Here is a 17,646-nt window from a genome sequence, read left to right as displayed (position 1 = left end):
AATACTCATAAAGAATATTTGTTCTTGCACTTGCTCATTCATCCAAGATGCATCCAATTTCTTTGCACTCTAAAAACGAAGCATCGGGACGGAAGACTTTACAAAATGCACCCAATTCCCCCGCACTCTCAAAGAGATGGCATAGGAAGGTATAAGACCGCAGACTAAGCTCATATTCAGAAAAACATGCACAGAATTTGGGTGAATTTTCCTCTTTTTTGTTTATAAAAAAAGGTTTGCCCACCCACTTTTATTAATAAAGGATATTTACAGCAAGGTGATTTACAAGAAGATTTGGTTGTGCCATTGCTGAGTTTGCAGTAAACTTTGCACAGCTGTTAGCAGATATAATGGAAGAGAGGTTAGAGGCCCGGTTAGACCCGGGTGAACCTGAGGGTGAGAGTTAACGCACAAAAAGCCCATATGTTATATGCCGGCGTAGTTATGGGGCACATCTCCTTGATGATGTGGATACGAGAGGGCTCTGAGTATATTTGAGAGCAAAGGTTGAAATTTGCTTTCGTTTTGTTGGAAACAAATCGGAAATCACTGTTTGCACAAGACCGTGCCTTCGTATCTGAATACCCGAGCATTTCTTTCCTTCGTCAGTCACCGCGGACTCATTTGGTTTGGAAAATGGAGGGCGTAAAAAGCCCTTTTATTTAGTTGGAGTTTTCAACAGACTAAATGAGAGAGATTAAAAAAATATATTTCCATAGATAAAAATTTTTATGTTTCATAAGAAAAAAAAATCGACATAAGATATGGATTTTTGACCTTGCTATGGTATAGAAATTTGAGACTCTTTTTTTTGTGAAAAATATCTTTTTAAGCCATCAAAAAATCTGATTAAAAATGAATATTCACTCCGTTACGAAGTCTCAAACCCTCCATCATGATTTAAGATCGAAAATATACAAAATAATGATAGTTTTTTTATTTACAAATCATGATAATATGTAAAATAGGTTAAGATTTTTTCTTATATTAAAAGTATAATAGATATTTTGCATAAATTTTTCATACAAATAGATGCTCAACTAAACATAAGTTATTTTAGAAAAATTAATTTTTTATTGTTGATCGAACATGCTTAAACCATTTTTTTTTTGATATCATATTTTTAAAAATTAATTTTTTAAAAATAATATTTGAGAAAAAAAATATTTTCTGTGAACAAAATAATTCCTATATAATTATAGAGGCTAAGCTGCCCATAAAGTCTTTGGGAAAGTTCAATGAGAACCACTTTTCATGTTGCAAACTAAAAGTTCCGAGTTCACATCTTGAATGCCACATCTTCAAATATTTAACTTGCATCGTTATATACGGGATCGCATTTTTTTAAAAAAATAAATTATTAGAAAAAGGACTCGACCATCATATTTTTCTCAAAAATAAATAGACAATTTACGGATAAAATATCAAAATGCCAATCAAAGACCAGCAGCCCACCGGCTCCGACAGAAGGTATGAACTTCACCTCCCCTTCCCCTAGGAGAAATCTAGGCGGATGGAGAGAGAGAACAATAGACTAACGCGTCAGCCAACTCAGGTCCCAGGATAAATAATCCAGGTGCGCTGGTCAGATAACCACGGTATAACGATCAGATGGTTCGAGATTATTCGATTCCCTCGAAGGTACAGTCCAGCACAACAAAAACCAGCACCCATTTTTTTCGCTAACAGAAAACGTCTCCTTTTTTAATATCAGCCAACCCACGACTTGGTCCTACCTACATTCTTATATGTAGTCTGATCCAGAAATCCGGGTAGGAAAAAACAAAACAGGAAAAAAAAAACTCTGCAGTTAAAAGGAAAAGGCCATCCACATCCTCGCAATTTAAAACAAACAGTAGATAGCCATAACCATAGATGTCTAACATCCATACAACACTGGTAATTCCCAACTTGGAAGCAACACACGTTCAACAAACACTAACAGCTACACTACCATCTCCTAACCATGTCGCCTGAGAGACCTGCTATGTTTGTCGGAAGGGGATCCGTCCGCCACTCCACAATGCATGGAAGGACGCTGTCGGATTTCAACATCAAAGACTCCTACAGGGGGTGGTACGGAACATAGCCCAGGGAAGAGTTCACATGGGTCACGATGTCCCTGCACCTTATCAGAAGGGTTAGCATCTGGTTCCGAAAATCCCCCTCCGCTTCTTGCTGCCCATTATGCTGTGGCTGGGGCTGGTTCAACCAGGCCTGCCCAGACCCACGAGCTTCAAGCCTATCGGCCATGTGAGGGAGCGGTGGAGGCAGCGGAAGCAGGCTATCACCGACACGAAGTGGAGGTGGAAGTGAAATGGATTGTGGGAGCGGTGGAGGCGGTGGAAGATGTTGCACGTCCAAGGTACGAGGAGGGTTTGAAAGAGGGGAATGTAACATCGGTGGTGGCGGCTGAGGAAGAAAGCCACCAGCTGATCTTGGATTCCTACTAGTAATAGAATCCAATGGAGGAATCGATGATGAGGGCCCAGCCGTTAAGCTAGAAGAGGTGGGCAGAGAAGAATAGCTAGAAGAAGAGGGTCCAGCTGCGTAACTCCCGGCACTGCCATCGCTACCAGCAGCCACCACAGGTGGCGCCGCCCTATTGTCACCATCAAGTAAGAATGTTACTCGCTGCGGAGCCTCTCTTGCAGCATTGCCCGCAGATGGACCGCCCTCGTCACCAGGTTTCTTTAAGATAGATTTCAGCTGTCCTGCCGGTGCCCCTCGTTGCTGCTGATATGGTAAAGCCCGCGGCTGAGGCAGAGAACCACCATTCCCATTGCCACCATTTCCAAGCCTGCTCGGGCCATCATTGGGACGCGATTCCGTTGGCCGCAGCCTCCCGGTATCAGACAGTGGTTCGAGCGTAGAGGGATCGAGCTCACGGATATGATACTGAACTTTAAACTGACCAAAGAGGAGATCATATTTCCTGGCATAATTGATGGCAGCTTGTGCATCGGGCTTGTGCTTGAAGACCACCTTGCACGAATAAGACTTCCAGTATACACGCGTGGCCCCTTCAATCAGCGATCCAAACCGGGCAAACTTTGCCTTGAGAGTTGCAACCGATGGAAGTGTCGTTCTCGGCGGAAATTTCAACACCAAAGCTGTTGGAGAGAATGTCGGAGGTGGAGGTGGGGGCTCTTGCTTCTTGAAAGGCTCTGCCGCCGCCTTATTGTTAGGCTTTGCTGAAGCTGCTGAAGTTGTTACCGTGTTTGATTCCTTTTGGTTTCGCTGATGCGGCTCTGGCATCTTCTCGTGGATTCCAGCCTTCTTCTCGGCACCCAATGCCTTGAGTTGATTCATTTTCTTCACCTTCTTTGCATTCAACTCTTCCTGCCGGTCAGATGGGGCCCGTTTGCGGCCAGCTTTGGCCGGATCGTCGGGCTTCATTCCAGGTTTCGATGGCTTCAAGGCAGACGATGAAGGCCCTCTCTGATCCTTTGCTTCCTTCGTAGAGGCCATGTCCGCATTTCCAGCACCAGGCTTCTGCAGTGATAGACCAGCAGACACTCTAGGGGATCGGAGCTCGGCCATGTCAGGCTCGCTTGCTGCTGGGACGACCGACTTCTGGTACACCTGTATCCGGAACTTGCAGAATACTTGAAGGGCAATATTCGGAGCATCGCGATCCATTTCATAAAAAGGATCCAGTGCTAGTTCTCGTAGGTCATTCAATATCTGTGGAAACTCCAGACTGAGAGAACCCAGATCCACTCCAGGTTGTGGTGCAGAAGCACTGGTGCGATCTGAAGTTCTTGCAACTCCATCATCTCTCCTCTGTGACTCGGTTCGGCCAACCTCTCCATGTCCAAGCTCATTACCCAATGACTTGCCTGCTACCTTCCCACGAGATTCTCCTCCATCTTTAAAGGACACAGCTTCGATATTAAGGATTTTATTTTTCTTCTTCTTCTTCTTCTTGATGTCCCCAGTGTCATCAGGTCCAACAGAACCACCATCCTCCCTTGGGCGCTTACGAACCTTGTCCTTCTTCATCACTCGATCCACAGCTGGCACAGCTTGGGCCTTCATGCCCTCCTCTGCTGGCAAATCAACTGCAGATTTCGCCTCCTGTCTCAAGTTGTTACTGCGATCATCGAGTTGTCCAGGTTCGGTCTCCATTCTTCCATCAGTCATCGATGGTCCGTTCTTCAGCCTCCGTTCATCAAAAGCTTGGGTCTGCAAGCTGGGTGTTGTGCCCACAGGGGAGCCACCAGCATAAGCTTGCTGCACATCATTATGTCCAGCCACCGACTTCGTTTCCTTCTGCACCGACGACACCAACGCACCTTCAAACATTATCTGAGGCCTCTTCTGTGGTACAAAGTTGCTAGCCTGGGGGGTGTTGACGTAGTGAACCAGTGGCGGCGGCGTCCCGTGAGCTTGAGCAGGGGGTGAACGGAGGTCGGGCAATGGAGAAGGCCCGAAGGGGCCTCCGATGGGGCTCGCACGCTGCTCTCCTCGTTCTTCTCTTCGCTTTAGGACGTACTTGTTCTTCTTTGATGACGAAGAGGGGACCTTGGGAGCTTTACTCGCAGGACGGGAGGAGGAGACCCTCCTCTCGCCTAAGGTTTCCGCAATCCTCAGCTGACCACTAAGTGGGATGGCTGTTTATAATAAAAATGAAACAAAAAGAAAACAGCGCCGTAAGTACGTTACAGGAGAGAGAAAGAGAAAGCGACAGATAAAGATGAAGCCAAACATGATACGATGATGTGGTCCGAAAAATTTAAATGCATACACAACTACTAAACATATGGCACCGAGCGAAGGGTGAAAGCCCGCATGTGAATTTGAGCAAAGAAGGCTAAAACAGAGAGACGCGAACACCGCGAACTACGAAAAAAACGTTAATTACAGCTTTTGATTTTATCCCGCTGTTTTAAGTTTGGTTCGATGTGCGGCGGGAGCAGGGCTTAAAAGGCTTGCTTAGCCCACCGTGCGGTTCCTAATGAACGTAATCGCAAGTTGATGCTTCAGGACCTCTCCGCCAAAGAAGGGCATTTCCTAGGTAAATTAAAGAAATAAAAATCACCGGTGTGTTATTTAAATACTTTGGTTTTGAAAACAACTGAACAGCCATGTGCCCCTTTGGTAATATTTTGCATACATTTATACACAAATTGGCCCACCAAGAGCTAGACGCCAAAGACACGCCCACCTCTTACGAATTTACCAAAAAAAAAAAAAGACAAGAAAAGGACGACACCACAGACCTCACCTCTTACAAACTATTAAAGAAAACATCGAAGAAAGAAAGAAAGAAGACCGCTATAAGAGTCTTTCTCCATTCATCTGTCCTCCCGTCCATTCAACTCCGAATCATTCCACTTAACAGTCGTGTGCGCTTCTGCCAGTTAACCTGAGTCAAGGGTATCTCACTCTGGACCGCATGGAGACGCATCACACGCTGAAGCTTTAAAGCTTTACCTGAAACCAACATTATAAACACCAAACCAAACCCTCCAGAATCCTCAAAATGGATGCCAAAGTTCGGATCTAGTGCTCATACGGAATTCATTTTTATACGACAGTGTCTCCTATGAATCAAAATACTAGATCCAAACTCGCCCAACCGTTACCAACCCGTGCACCATTAAGCCTACATCTTATAGCTACACGCTCAAATATTAAAATATTACTGTTAATGTCAAATGTACACTTCAGGATCATAGGAAAGGTAATATTTGTGCCGAGTGGCCAGATTGGAATATACACAACCTATCCCAAATTTTATCCTCCATGTTAACCTACAGATTAGATACCATGCGTCTCCTCTAACCAAAAGGTGAAGGTCAAAATCCTCAGTATCTTCACGCAAGCACAAACATATGAAATTTGACATGCACAAATTACAAAATCTGCCCTTCAATTACACAAAAACGAAAAAAAAAAAAGATCTTGGTTGTGAAATTCTTTTTAATGTTGATACGTCCAGCATAAAGCAAGAGACTATTTGAAATTCCAATTACCAAACTAAAAGATAAACCAAAATAGAACAAAACATCATCCTTAGCTAGGGAACGTTATTGTTAAATTGAATAAGACATTGCTTTGTTATTGTTAAATTCGCATCCATCACTGCAAATTTTACAGCCAATCAGAACCTCATAGGATAAAGAACCACATAATGAATGTTGTTCTAATAGTACAATCTTATGAGATATTTAGGAACGATTAAATGATTTTCTAGAAATATATATAGTTTTTTGTTAATCATTTTATAGTTTTTTATAATCATTTTGAAAAATATATATTTCACCTTAAATTATTAAAGATTATAAAATGGCAGCAATCTGCAGCCTATGATGATGTGCTTAAATTCTACCCGCAAATTTGTTAGACATAATAATTAGCATAAGGGAAAATTTCTCAGCCCTGAATAACCACACATTATTGTCTTAAATATGAAAAAAGAATCACTTGGCTTGACCAAAAGATACTTTGTCAAACAAATTAATAAGTTGTAGCTGCAAAATGACATCAAATTATTTCCATTGGTCTATGCAACAAGTTTGGGATTCCTCCCCCACTTTGCAAGACAAGTTGATTCAAGCCAGGTGTTGCTCAAAGATGCCAATTTTTCAGTAGACTAAAGTGTGGCCTTCCAAAGATGTTCAAGCTTGCTAGATTAAGTTAAACATTGCGCTATGATAATACACAGCATGAAAACAACCAAAAAAAAAAAAAAAGGATCACACTCTTTGAAGATCCAAGATGGAAGACCCTAAAGTAGTTCACCAAATAAAATTATCAGTTAATTTCGACCATGAAAAACTTGAAACTATTTAAGATATCAATATTGTCATCCAATCACAGTTAAATTTTATCTATTTGTCTGGACAAAAATTTCATTATGTGAAAACAAGAAGGCTTGGGACGTAGCAAGTCTCAACGCCTGAGTCATGAATCTATACTCCTAAACTTCAAACAAAAGAATAAGAATATATAGCATTTAGTCTATTGAATGTTGGTGCTTCACTTCTCAATTCTCATGGATTTGATCCTATTTACGAAATCACTTAAGCACTACCATGTTGCTAAACGACAAAACTTGCTTTGGACCTATTGTATTACCTATCACCTGGCACAGCCCTATGTCACAACTTCGGATTCACCAGGCAGTGCAATATATGCGTACCGGATATATATGTCCTATCAGTATTGACTTTGCCATTACCTTCTCGCTAGACAATTTGTTTGGCTTCTTCAAGGCTGTGCATTTATAGGATATCCTTCTTATCATCCACCAAGTGTTTTGCATATATCACAGGCAGCTCCTACAGTCAACTCTTTAGCTTTTCAGCCCTTTGCATCATCGTATCATCTAAACCAAGGCTACTGTCTTTTATAAAATACAAGTTGACTCAACGTCCAGTACGAATGTAACAATATTTGCCTATTCTTTGTATAGTGCAACAGTAGAATGTCTTGATGCTGTTCTTCTCCTGACCGGGTAATCAATCTAAATTTATTATATTTTATGTTCAACACACTGCTACCATCATGAAAATACACATGTTTCAAAATTCAAGACCTATGACTCTAGTTCAGCACAACATGCCTTGCACAACAGAAACCACACGTGATCAAGAAAAGGACTGCAGAATAGAACAGATTACCGTTGAAGATCCAAGCAAGATTGGAACTAAATTATGAAGTACAGAGGAAACTTCATGGACCCATAATAAACTATAATCCCCTTCTTCACTAAACTCAATTTTACATGTATTTCACCTACAATTATCTTTTTTTTTTCAAGGAAACAAAACCACCCAAAACCTAACAAATTTCAAATCTAGACACCGTATCTAATTGGAAACTTGCATACTGATTAAAGTACCAACAGCTGACTATTATCCAAAAAAAAAAATCTACAGACAAATAAATTCATCAACAGTACCTTCCCAACTTTCATCAGTTTCTGACCCAGAAAATAAATGAGATTTCAATCTTAGACCTCATGATATTTCAAATAAGACTTTAAAATGGTTGAATTCCATGAAAGCATACAAATTCGGCCTTCTCAGATTTGCTAGATCTATTGAGACCTAACCATATTTTGGCCCTCTGAAAAGTAGGTTTCACGACTGAAACTACATCAACACCCAATGCATACAGCTTGACTAAAGCAGAATTACAATTATTCCTATCTCCACCATGTCATAGACCTTTGCCACATTCATAAAGGCAAAAATACAAAGTATCTCTCACAGCAGGCAAAAATACAAAGACATTCTCACTATATACAAGAAAAACCTGTATGCACTAGCTTACTGCACACTTGTTTCACCATCTTAACATCCAACCATGAAAACCAGGCCACAATTATTTCCGATTATATTTGTTTTTATTTCTCATCACATTTTTTTCATCACAAGCATCCAAATTTACACTAGGACCTATTTGCGCCTTTCTACCAACATCTCATATTTATCCATCAATGTTACCCACTACCAATGCACTTTGCTAGACAAGCCTAATAAATTTAAAAATTCCACTGATTTAAACTTCTTCATTCTATATTTACTACGCTACCATCTACAAAGTCTATTAGAACTAGTGTACAATCAATTTTCTCTTCCACCACCAGCAACAACAACAACAATACAGCGTAAATATTTCAGTCAGTTTCCCTCGGTTGCTGTAAGTTGTTTTACATGTAGAAACTCGACATACCATTTCCACTTACACATGGCACCATATATAATATTCAAATTACACTTTATCGTCGCATAGACTTAGCATAACAGCTTCAAAACCCATTTATATGGGACAATTGAATCTTTTGGTAGCAGACACAATTTTTTAAGAATCTAATCATATAAAAGCATATATAATACGGCATCTCACTCTTTCTTCCATTAAAAATATATGATAAATTATATGTTTTAAAACAAATTAAGGAAATGCATATATGTTCATATTAACATAGCATCATGTTATAAAATCTCGAAAGATAAATGAAGGTGTTAAATAAGCAATACCAAATCCAAACATCATAACTAATTTTGTAAGAAAAAAATACTAACAATACTCTTAAACTGATTTAAGATAAAAAAACAATAGCATCTGTGTATATGTGAAGAGATGACAGAAAAAGATGACATGTTGACCAGATGAAAGTCAAGGAAGATCCACATACTTTAAGGGTTTCAAGGGATAAATAACATAGCAAAGCTCAACTTTTTCAGATCTTCGGATCTTTGTCCACATATAATCTTCTTTTGTCGCATGTGACCATGAAAGTGTACACACATAAGATGCAATATGAAATTCCATCATATGAATGTTCACATGGAGTTTTGTCTTGTTTTGAAAGACTTCTTTTGGCACAGCTAATCCTAAATTTACTTTTCATATTATGGTGGCTTGCAAGGTCAGTTTTTTGTTTTGACACTTCCTAAGGTTCTTAAACCAGTTCAACATCTGGTCATGCTGGAATTGTGTTTCGTCATTTTATGAAACTTATCATTGGTTGCGAACTGGTGCAAGTATAAACTATGATGTCAAAGCCAATTATTATGCTTTCACTTCCATTGGTGCCACTCAAAGGTGCGAAGAGCACAAAATATGCAATGTGATGCTTCAAATTTCATTCATGGTTTGGCCTAATGAAATTAATTATAGGAGACTTACTACAATGAAAAGGTGCCAGTACCTTTAGATATTAATGGAATCCAAAAATTGTTACAACCATTTTAGAAAGATTCACTACTACCACCATGAGGCACATGCCGATCATATGCTATCTAGTTAATAACGATATAATAGTTATAGAAGTTCCTTTTTTATTACAAGGTCCATGATTCTCTCTCTTTCCATCTCTCTCTTGTTTTTGTTGCAATGAGTGCTTTATTAGTTCCTTAGAAGAGTCAAGAGTAGAGAAGATGACGACTCAATGCAAATCAATGCTTGGCATTACAATGGCATGGATTGGGGGTACACATGATTTCAAGTCAAACCAAAAATGAGACCAAACAAACCATCGTGCCAATGAGTCAACGGGTCAAGAACGTTATATCAATATAAAGTTCATGATAATAAAGATTATGTTAATTTTTATTTTATTAAATAGAATACTGGGTTTTGTTCTTGTGGTTTGCCATATCCAAATTTCTTTTTCAATTTTGTTGTCCCATGGTTTTCATGAAGAGATTATATATTACTTTTTATGTTGTTTATGCTTTGTTATAGAGTCAAATTATCTTAGTTATTGTTTCTTGTTAAGAACGAGAGTAATCAACCAAACCAATGCATTCTAGTTAAGTCGGTTTGCACTAATTTAAACATTTATAGGTTCAATGCAATTCCAGATATTGAGAACTGATCACAATTGGTTCAACTATGGGTTTGCGCTCAATTAAAACCAAACCAAACCATGTGCTCCCCTGTAAAGATAGTTGTTGTAACGAAAAATAGCACAGATAGTTTGATGGCCAAATATTAATTTGAAATATATCAAATTTACAATTGCATTGTTCGAGACTCCACTGCTTTTAAGACAATTTTGGTGTATTTATTTAATATATAATTTTGATATTCTTAATCATTTATAAAGAATTTACACGCAAAATTATGCTTTTTTTTAGGGCTTCCATGTAAATAATAAAAAGTTGTCTTTACTCCCCGCATAGGTTAATGGGTTCAATTTTGACTTCATCCAGCTCATAAAATAGTTTGAAAATTTATTATGTAAAAAGGGATGAGTAGGATGATTTTAAGGATAACTCTTTCCATCAGTCTCTCTCTCCAGCAGCCCATAGAATGGCATTATAATTAGCTTTAGTAAATGTGCATTGTCCCCAAGGAACAAACATCTTGAGATAATAATAACTATTAATCATGATACTCTGATAACAACCATCTCTCTATTCTTTTTCCCAGTATTACTGCTAAGAATAGCAATCGACTTTAGACCAACTTGAAAGCTCAAACACAACAGGCATTATCCTTATGTATAATACTCAACATGGTTTTCTTCAAGGCTTTAAGGACAGCTTTTCTCTTCTCCTCCCAATTCTATCACAAACCTTCTCAACTAGCTCCCATAATCAAATGCATTGCGATCACGTAACTATTCCATGAGCATCTTATAGCTTCATTAGGGATGCAAATAAGCCAAGTCAAGTTGAATGGTAGGATGTTCAAACTCCTGCTTGTTATAAGGAGTAATGGAGCTTGAGCCAAGCTGAAGCCTGGCTTGATAGAGTATGTGATGCTTGGCTCCTTTATCATTTGACCTATCGGAAAACGAGCTTCTTATCATGCTAAACCAAAACTCTAATCAATTTTGCAAACTTAACATGTGCAAGCTCAGTGCATTTATAAGCCAAGCTTTTGAAAAATGTCCAAGCTAGGCTTATTTTCTAGTTGAACTAACTAGCCACTACCAAACCAAATCTGAGCAGTTCATGAAAAACTTGGTTCATTGGCAACCATAAATTTCTATTGATTAAGAACTCTTCAAGCTTGGTTCAAGGCCAAGCTTTTAAAAAAATGTTCAAAAGCCCACCCAACTTTCTAGTTGGACTAAGCTTGAACTAGCCATTACCAAGCCAAGCCCGAGCAGGTCCATGAACAACTGGTTCATTTGCATGGAAGCAAAATGTGTGCACCACAGGGTACATAAAAGATGTTTATATGTGCACCACAGAGTACATGGAACCAAAAGATTCTAATTTAGTGTTTTTTTCTTTTTAAGAAAAATAGATAATTTAGAAGTCTAGATAATAAAACCAATACTTCATGTTCGTCCATATACCCTTTTGCAAAATTATCCAAGGATGTGAATAAAGTAGAGAAGTGAGGCCCTTCGCTTTATTAGAAGACATAAGAGGATCACCAAATTGATCATGGTCCACCGCTTCCAATGATCAAAGGAGAATACCATCATCAGCATGTAAAAGAATTTAGCAAAGAAACACTCTGCAATGCAACATTTCACTAACATTGACCCATTAGGTCAATCAATGATTGTCATGTACCAGATAAGGATACTTCATTGACTTATCAAGCCTAAGAGAAAATCATTATGAATAAATAACTAAAGATGTGGATAGCCTTACATAACATCACACCCTCCATATTCACCACTGACTTATGATCAAACAACAAAAATTCCTTAATAGGGCCGGCAACAAAAACAAAAAAAAATAAATCTCTTGCACATGACGATTTACTATTGCTCTTCAGTGAAGGTTTATGACTCAAGGATGAGTTCTTCTAATGAAAGAGAGAATAATATGAACTAGTTAGCCTAAGAGAATTAAGAATTCTTGTAGCTTTATAAAACAGATCAAAAATTAGTTAAAAAATAATATAGTGATGAAGCTAAGCTTTCAAATGCATGCTTAATATGATCATGCACGTTACAGTCATGTGAGTACTTTTTTTTTTTTTTGAAGCCACGAGCAACATCTGTTTTATAGATTTTAGCACATGTGTAGTGATCTTAGCTAGGGCAAGTCCCAAAATAGGAGTTAACCGACAAGCGGAGACAATCAAAATAGAAAATGTCTCTCAAAGAGAAAAAGCAAGTGGTGGTAGCATCAAAACACAAGATAGAATACTTAAAAACCTTAAACAATAATGCTTTAGCACCATCAAGCCATTAAAATTAGTTTTCAAACTTCATAATCATTTCTTCTTGATATTTCTTAATAGTTACATTCCTCTTATACCTCTTCAACCAGTTGGCCAGCATATGTGTCAATTTGATATAAGCCAACCAAATTGCCCTAAACAATCAAAAAATCTAAGCAAAATGTCACAAGGTTTTGTTTGGACCAACCTTAAAAATTACACTAGGCTCCTCTTGGAAATCTAAAAAAGAATTAAGATACAAAGGAGGGAAAAAAAAAAAAAAACTCAAATCAAAGAAACTCTCAAGTTTTTCCAGAAATCATTCACTTTATTTGTTAAAATGATTAATTTTGTTGATTTAGTGAATCTTATTGAATCTTAACGTTGTTATCTTTTGCACTTCCATTTTGACAAATTGTTGCAAAAGAACTCTCATGGCAATTCAAATCAAAACAAAATTGCAATGAAACTGTATTCCAAAGTAAACAAGTCGAATAAGTAAAATAACTTATAGTATACCATCATCTTATACAAAAACAAATATCATTCAGTTAAGAGGAAAAGCTATCAAGCATTTTGACTTGCTTCCAAACATTTCATGACATGCACAAAAGAGCTCCAACTCAGAAGCCAAATGTGCCTGCGACAAAACTGTAGTAATTCTACTTCCATGGCTAAAAACTCAATGATCACCAGACAATCAATCATGCTAACTGATTTTCTAGACGCATGAACTGTAACTAATCAGGCATAAGTTGCCCCACTATTAAGTCTCAGAAAATATACTCTAGCAAGAAATTTTGTAGCGGGGGAAGAAAGTTGAGCCCAAAAATCACTTCATCCCTGCACTACAGAATCTTCATATCATATCAGAAGCACAAAAGGTAGCATGAGAAGGCAAGTGAAGTTGCACGAAATCAAAACATGGTGAAATTTAACGATAAGTGTCATTTCAGATATACCACAAATAAAACCACCTCTCAAATTTGAATTAACCAATACCTTAACTAATAACTTGCAGCTAAGAATGTTTAAATACAGACAATTACCCATCGAAAGCTTAAAATCACAGCAACAGAAAGGCATGTACTGATGTATACCTCTGGGCGCAAAGTAATCAGACTGATCCGGTGTTTCTGTATCAGTTGGCGATGGCCGCACTGGCTCTACTCCGAAGGCTTGCGGATAAGTCTCGTCGTACTCTTCATACACCGCCTTCCTGTAAGCTACCAACCTTGCCTTGCTCCTGATGAAATCGATACCCACAGGCTCCTCGCTTAGAGGGGCCAACGCCAACTGCTGCAGAAAGGACAGCGCATCTTCAGGAACGAAGCTGTCTCGGGCAACCTGAATCTGTTTCATAGAATAGTCCGCCCCTCGCTCATAGCCCGGCACATCAACACGGACATACCCAGGAAAACCAAAATACCTGAAGTTCTTTGCATTTCGACAGCAACAAGTCAGACCCAGAGCTGCTCTCCGACTCACCTCGTCCTCAGCCTCATCAACAGATTTGACGAAATTCCTCGATGTCGTTTGCTTTGACTTCTCTAGGTAATATGGATCGAAAGGGATGAGCTCATCCGGAACGAACCAACCGTAGCTGCTGTCGCCGAAAAACGCGACGAGGGCATGGCCCTGCTTCCTCGTCCTCCGAACATCGGGAGGGGCGAAATGAACATTGAAGATGTACCCAGGCCACCATGGGTGGGATTTCACCTTCCCCCATACCATGTCTCCGACCTCGAAGCCATGCATCCAGATCTCTGGTGGCGCCGCCACCTGTGACGGGGCCACAGGATGATTCAATACCAAAGTTTTCTCCTGTACCGGCAACAATCGCTCGATTCCGGCATCCACAGGCAGAGAACCATCCATGGCAGAGTCGGATTCAGAGACCCTAGCTGCCTCCACATCCATCTTGGCATCTCCCGGAGATAGATCGGCCGTTGCGTTGTCCGAAATCCGTTCCACCGACGGATCGATCTCCGCTCCAGCGGCGCTTTCGTCGGAAACCCTAGGTTCTTCTTCGGGGTCTTCCACCTCGACGAAGGCCAGATCGGCCGCGGCGGTGGCCGGATCACCCTCCATTGCGAGCTCGTTATCGGATATCACCGAGAGAATAACACGGCGAGCTCCGAAACGTGCGAGAACGAGCAAAGAACGACGGAGGAAGGGAGACCTGAGAAGCCGAGATCGACGATCATGGCCCAAGGAACTCGATCCGAGCGAAACCCTTCAAATCGATAGAGATCAGCCCGGAGGTCGCAAACGAAACCCTAGAAAAAGAGAAGGGAGAAGAGAAAAAGCGATGAGGCGCCGTTCCCGTGCGCGTCCCTTGGTCCCGGGGAGATTTTTGCGCCCTAGGTTTTCGGATAAGCACGGCCAAAGATATGATGGTCCCCCGCTTTCAGTTTATTATCGTGGACCTCTGATTATGGTTACCACTGATATTTTACAGAACATGCTCCTTACCGCTTAGAAACATCAGGTTACGTGTAATTAGTAGGAGCCCATGAATTGCAACGAACCGGCCCATAACTTCTACTAGGCCATGACCGGCCCATTGGCATCTACAATGTGGCGTTGAGGTAAACATAACATTACAACATAGCATTGTATCACTACATTTTCTACAGAATATATAATTCAACATTATTGAAGTAGATGCAGATTTTATCTATGTACATGCTATTTATAAAGCAAGTTTCTGTTCTACACAAACTATTATATAAAATAAGTTTTATACTATTGTATAAAAATTACGGATAAAACTATAGAATGAGTGGAGAGTGATTGAGAGGAACAAAAGAGGACAATGATGAGGTTCTCTGCTTGTCAACTATGAAGTTATATGAAAAGCATGATGGCTATTTTTTCATGGATGCTTCTTTTTTATCCAACATTTTTAGATAGGTGTAATTGTAGAATATAATTGTTTTATCGCTTTCGATCTATTTATTGATATATATTTATAAGGATCATTTCCATTGATTTGATGACCATGCTTCTTTCTACTTATTTATAAATTTTATTAAAAAAAAAAAACTATGCAAGTTAGGGATGTTGGTAGAAGTCCAGTTTGAATTATCAGCCCAAAATAGTATGAGTTAGATCCATGATTAGTCCAGTAGCATATCTAACGTGCATCATAGTTTATCATTACCCCTTGGAATAATTGCAACATAAATTGATGATTTTCTTGAATAAGATATAAAGTTATACAACTAGATATGATGGCTTTTTAAGATTAATACAAACAATATAATTTGAGTATGGAAAGAAAATCATTTGAACATGCAAATAAAACTAATGCTGCATTGCATGGCTTCTCAATGAGTAATTCTATTCATAGTTATGGAAAGATCAATGTTGCATGTTTCTTGACTTTCAGTTATACACATACTTGCATGAATAATGATAACCTAGTTAACTTTATTTATTGTATTGGAATAAAACATAGTTTGTTAATAAGAGATGTTATTAAAAGTCTCCATTGTCTGCATATTTAAAGGATCTTAAAGGACATTAAGCTTTTTTACTTATGCTTTTTTTCTAAAGTACATATCGTAAACTTGTCTTTGAACTAGTTTATGAATTTTTATAAAAAAAATATCTTTTTGATATTCATAAACCAGTCTATTTAGTTCAAATAAATAAGCAACGTACTTACATTAAGTAAATAGAGAAATTTTAAAATGAACAAAGAATTCTATTAAAAAGGTGAAAAGGCATAAATAAAAAGAAACTAAGAATATCATCTTGACTTTAGAAAGAAAATAACTTAATCCTCTTTATCTTCTTTCCTCTTATAAAATTACAGTTAGTAATCTCATTCATGTCTCATCAAAATAGTCTCATGTATAATTACAAAACTAAAAAAATGAATTATTGTTGTCATGATATTAATGTCTTTTGTATTTATTAATGTTATTATAATTATTTATGATCATGTTATTTGCATCATGATAATTCACATCCTTATTGAAAATTTTTTATTTTTTAAAATAAATATGCAACATAAATGCTTAGAGCATGACTCTTTATACTATTTGACATATAACTAGCAATTATTAAACCTTTTGCAAATGCATTCTCACTCGATCGTCATGTATTCATATTTATACTTTTTGCCTTATGAAGATGGTATCTTACATCAATTTCATGGCTCTTGTTATTGTACGTGATTATGAAAACTAATCACTTGATAAATTTAAAAACAAGATTGATCTCTCTAAACACATTTTATATACATATTAATTTTCAGATATATTTTAGATGTAAAATTATTATCTTTTTTTATGAAAGATTATAAGTCACATAATAAGGAATAGCTCTTTTAAAATATTTGTAACTCTTCAAATTTTGATGCCGGCAAGATTTGATCTCAGATCACTTGATAACCTATCAAGGCCTTTATCAATATGGGAAACATGTACATTCAAATTGTTATGGCTTTCAAACATTATAATTTATACTTTTTATTAGATCATCGTGTTATGACGTACCAACTTCACAAGAACATCTAGTTTATCCATGACATTTTATATTGAATATTGTATTAACAGTGATAAGAAGTAGTACTCCGATAAAGTCATGATTATATCAATCCAAAATTTAAACTATACCATCTAATAATAATGAAATATTTTCAATAACCAACATTCATATAAATTGATTAGTTTTTTTGCACCCCATGATCATTACAATAAAAAATACAAGAAGTCTTAATAAATTGATATTTTGATAATATTTATCAATCCATAGTTTGTATTATATAATATATAAGCATGATATACTTTGTCAATAAAATGATTTGGAGTACAATTAGAGCGATGTCCTAAAACGAGAAATAATGTATATAGCATCTAGTACATTTTAACAATAATCTAATATAAGTGATGAAAGATTTTAGCTCAATGAAATGAAAACCTTCAATTTTTATTGGATTTATCTTATTTCTTGAAATAAATATGCAACATAAATGCTTAGAGCATGCCTCGTTATAATATCTGACATATAACTAACCATTATTAAAACTTTAGCAAATAT

The 17,646-nt window shown here is 37.8% G+C and overlaps 1 protein-coding gene across 1 annotated transcript; it reads right to left on the bottom strand.

Annotated features, from left to right (window-relative positions):
- Window positions 1–1,810: 1,810 nt before the first annotated feature.
- Window positions 1,811–14,959, bottom strand: LOC105032148 (PWWP domain-containing protein 1). Its single transcript, XM_010906513.4, has 2 exons — window positions 13,695–14,959; window positions 1,811–4,616 (listed from the first exon to the last, which is right to left on the bottom strand). Exons 1-2 carry the CDS (start codon window positions 14,683–14,685, stop codon window positions 2,065–2,067), a joined length of 3,543 nt encoding a protein of 1,180 aa, XP_010904815.1. The 5' UTR covers window positions 14,686–14,959; the 3' UTR covers window positions 1,811–2,064.
- Window positions 14,960–17,646: the final 2,687 nt, after the last annotated feature.

The sequence above is a fragment of the Elaeis guineensis genome, chromosome 1, assembly GCF_000442705.2.
Source record: "Elaeis guineensis isolate ETL-2024a chromosome 1, EG11, whole genome shotgun sequence".
In the NCBI taxonomy this organism is placed as follows: domain Eukaryota; kingdom Viridiplantae; phylum Streptophyta; class Magnoliopsida; order Arecales; family Arecaceae; genus Elaeis; species Elaeis guineensis.
This window is presented reverse-complemented; position numbering and strand designations above follow the sequence as displayed.

Bases quoted from the DNA above. Each gene is read 5' to 3' on its own strand.
- LOC105032148 (XM_010906513.4), bottom strand. From the start codon at position 14,685: ATGGAGGGTGATCCGGCCACCGCCGCGGCCGATCTGGCCTTCGTCGAG. The intron at 4,617-13,694 runs GTATACATCAGT...TATTATAAACAG, and splicing joins TGATTACTTTGCGCCCAGAG to CCATCCCACTTAGTGGTCAG.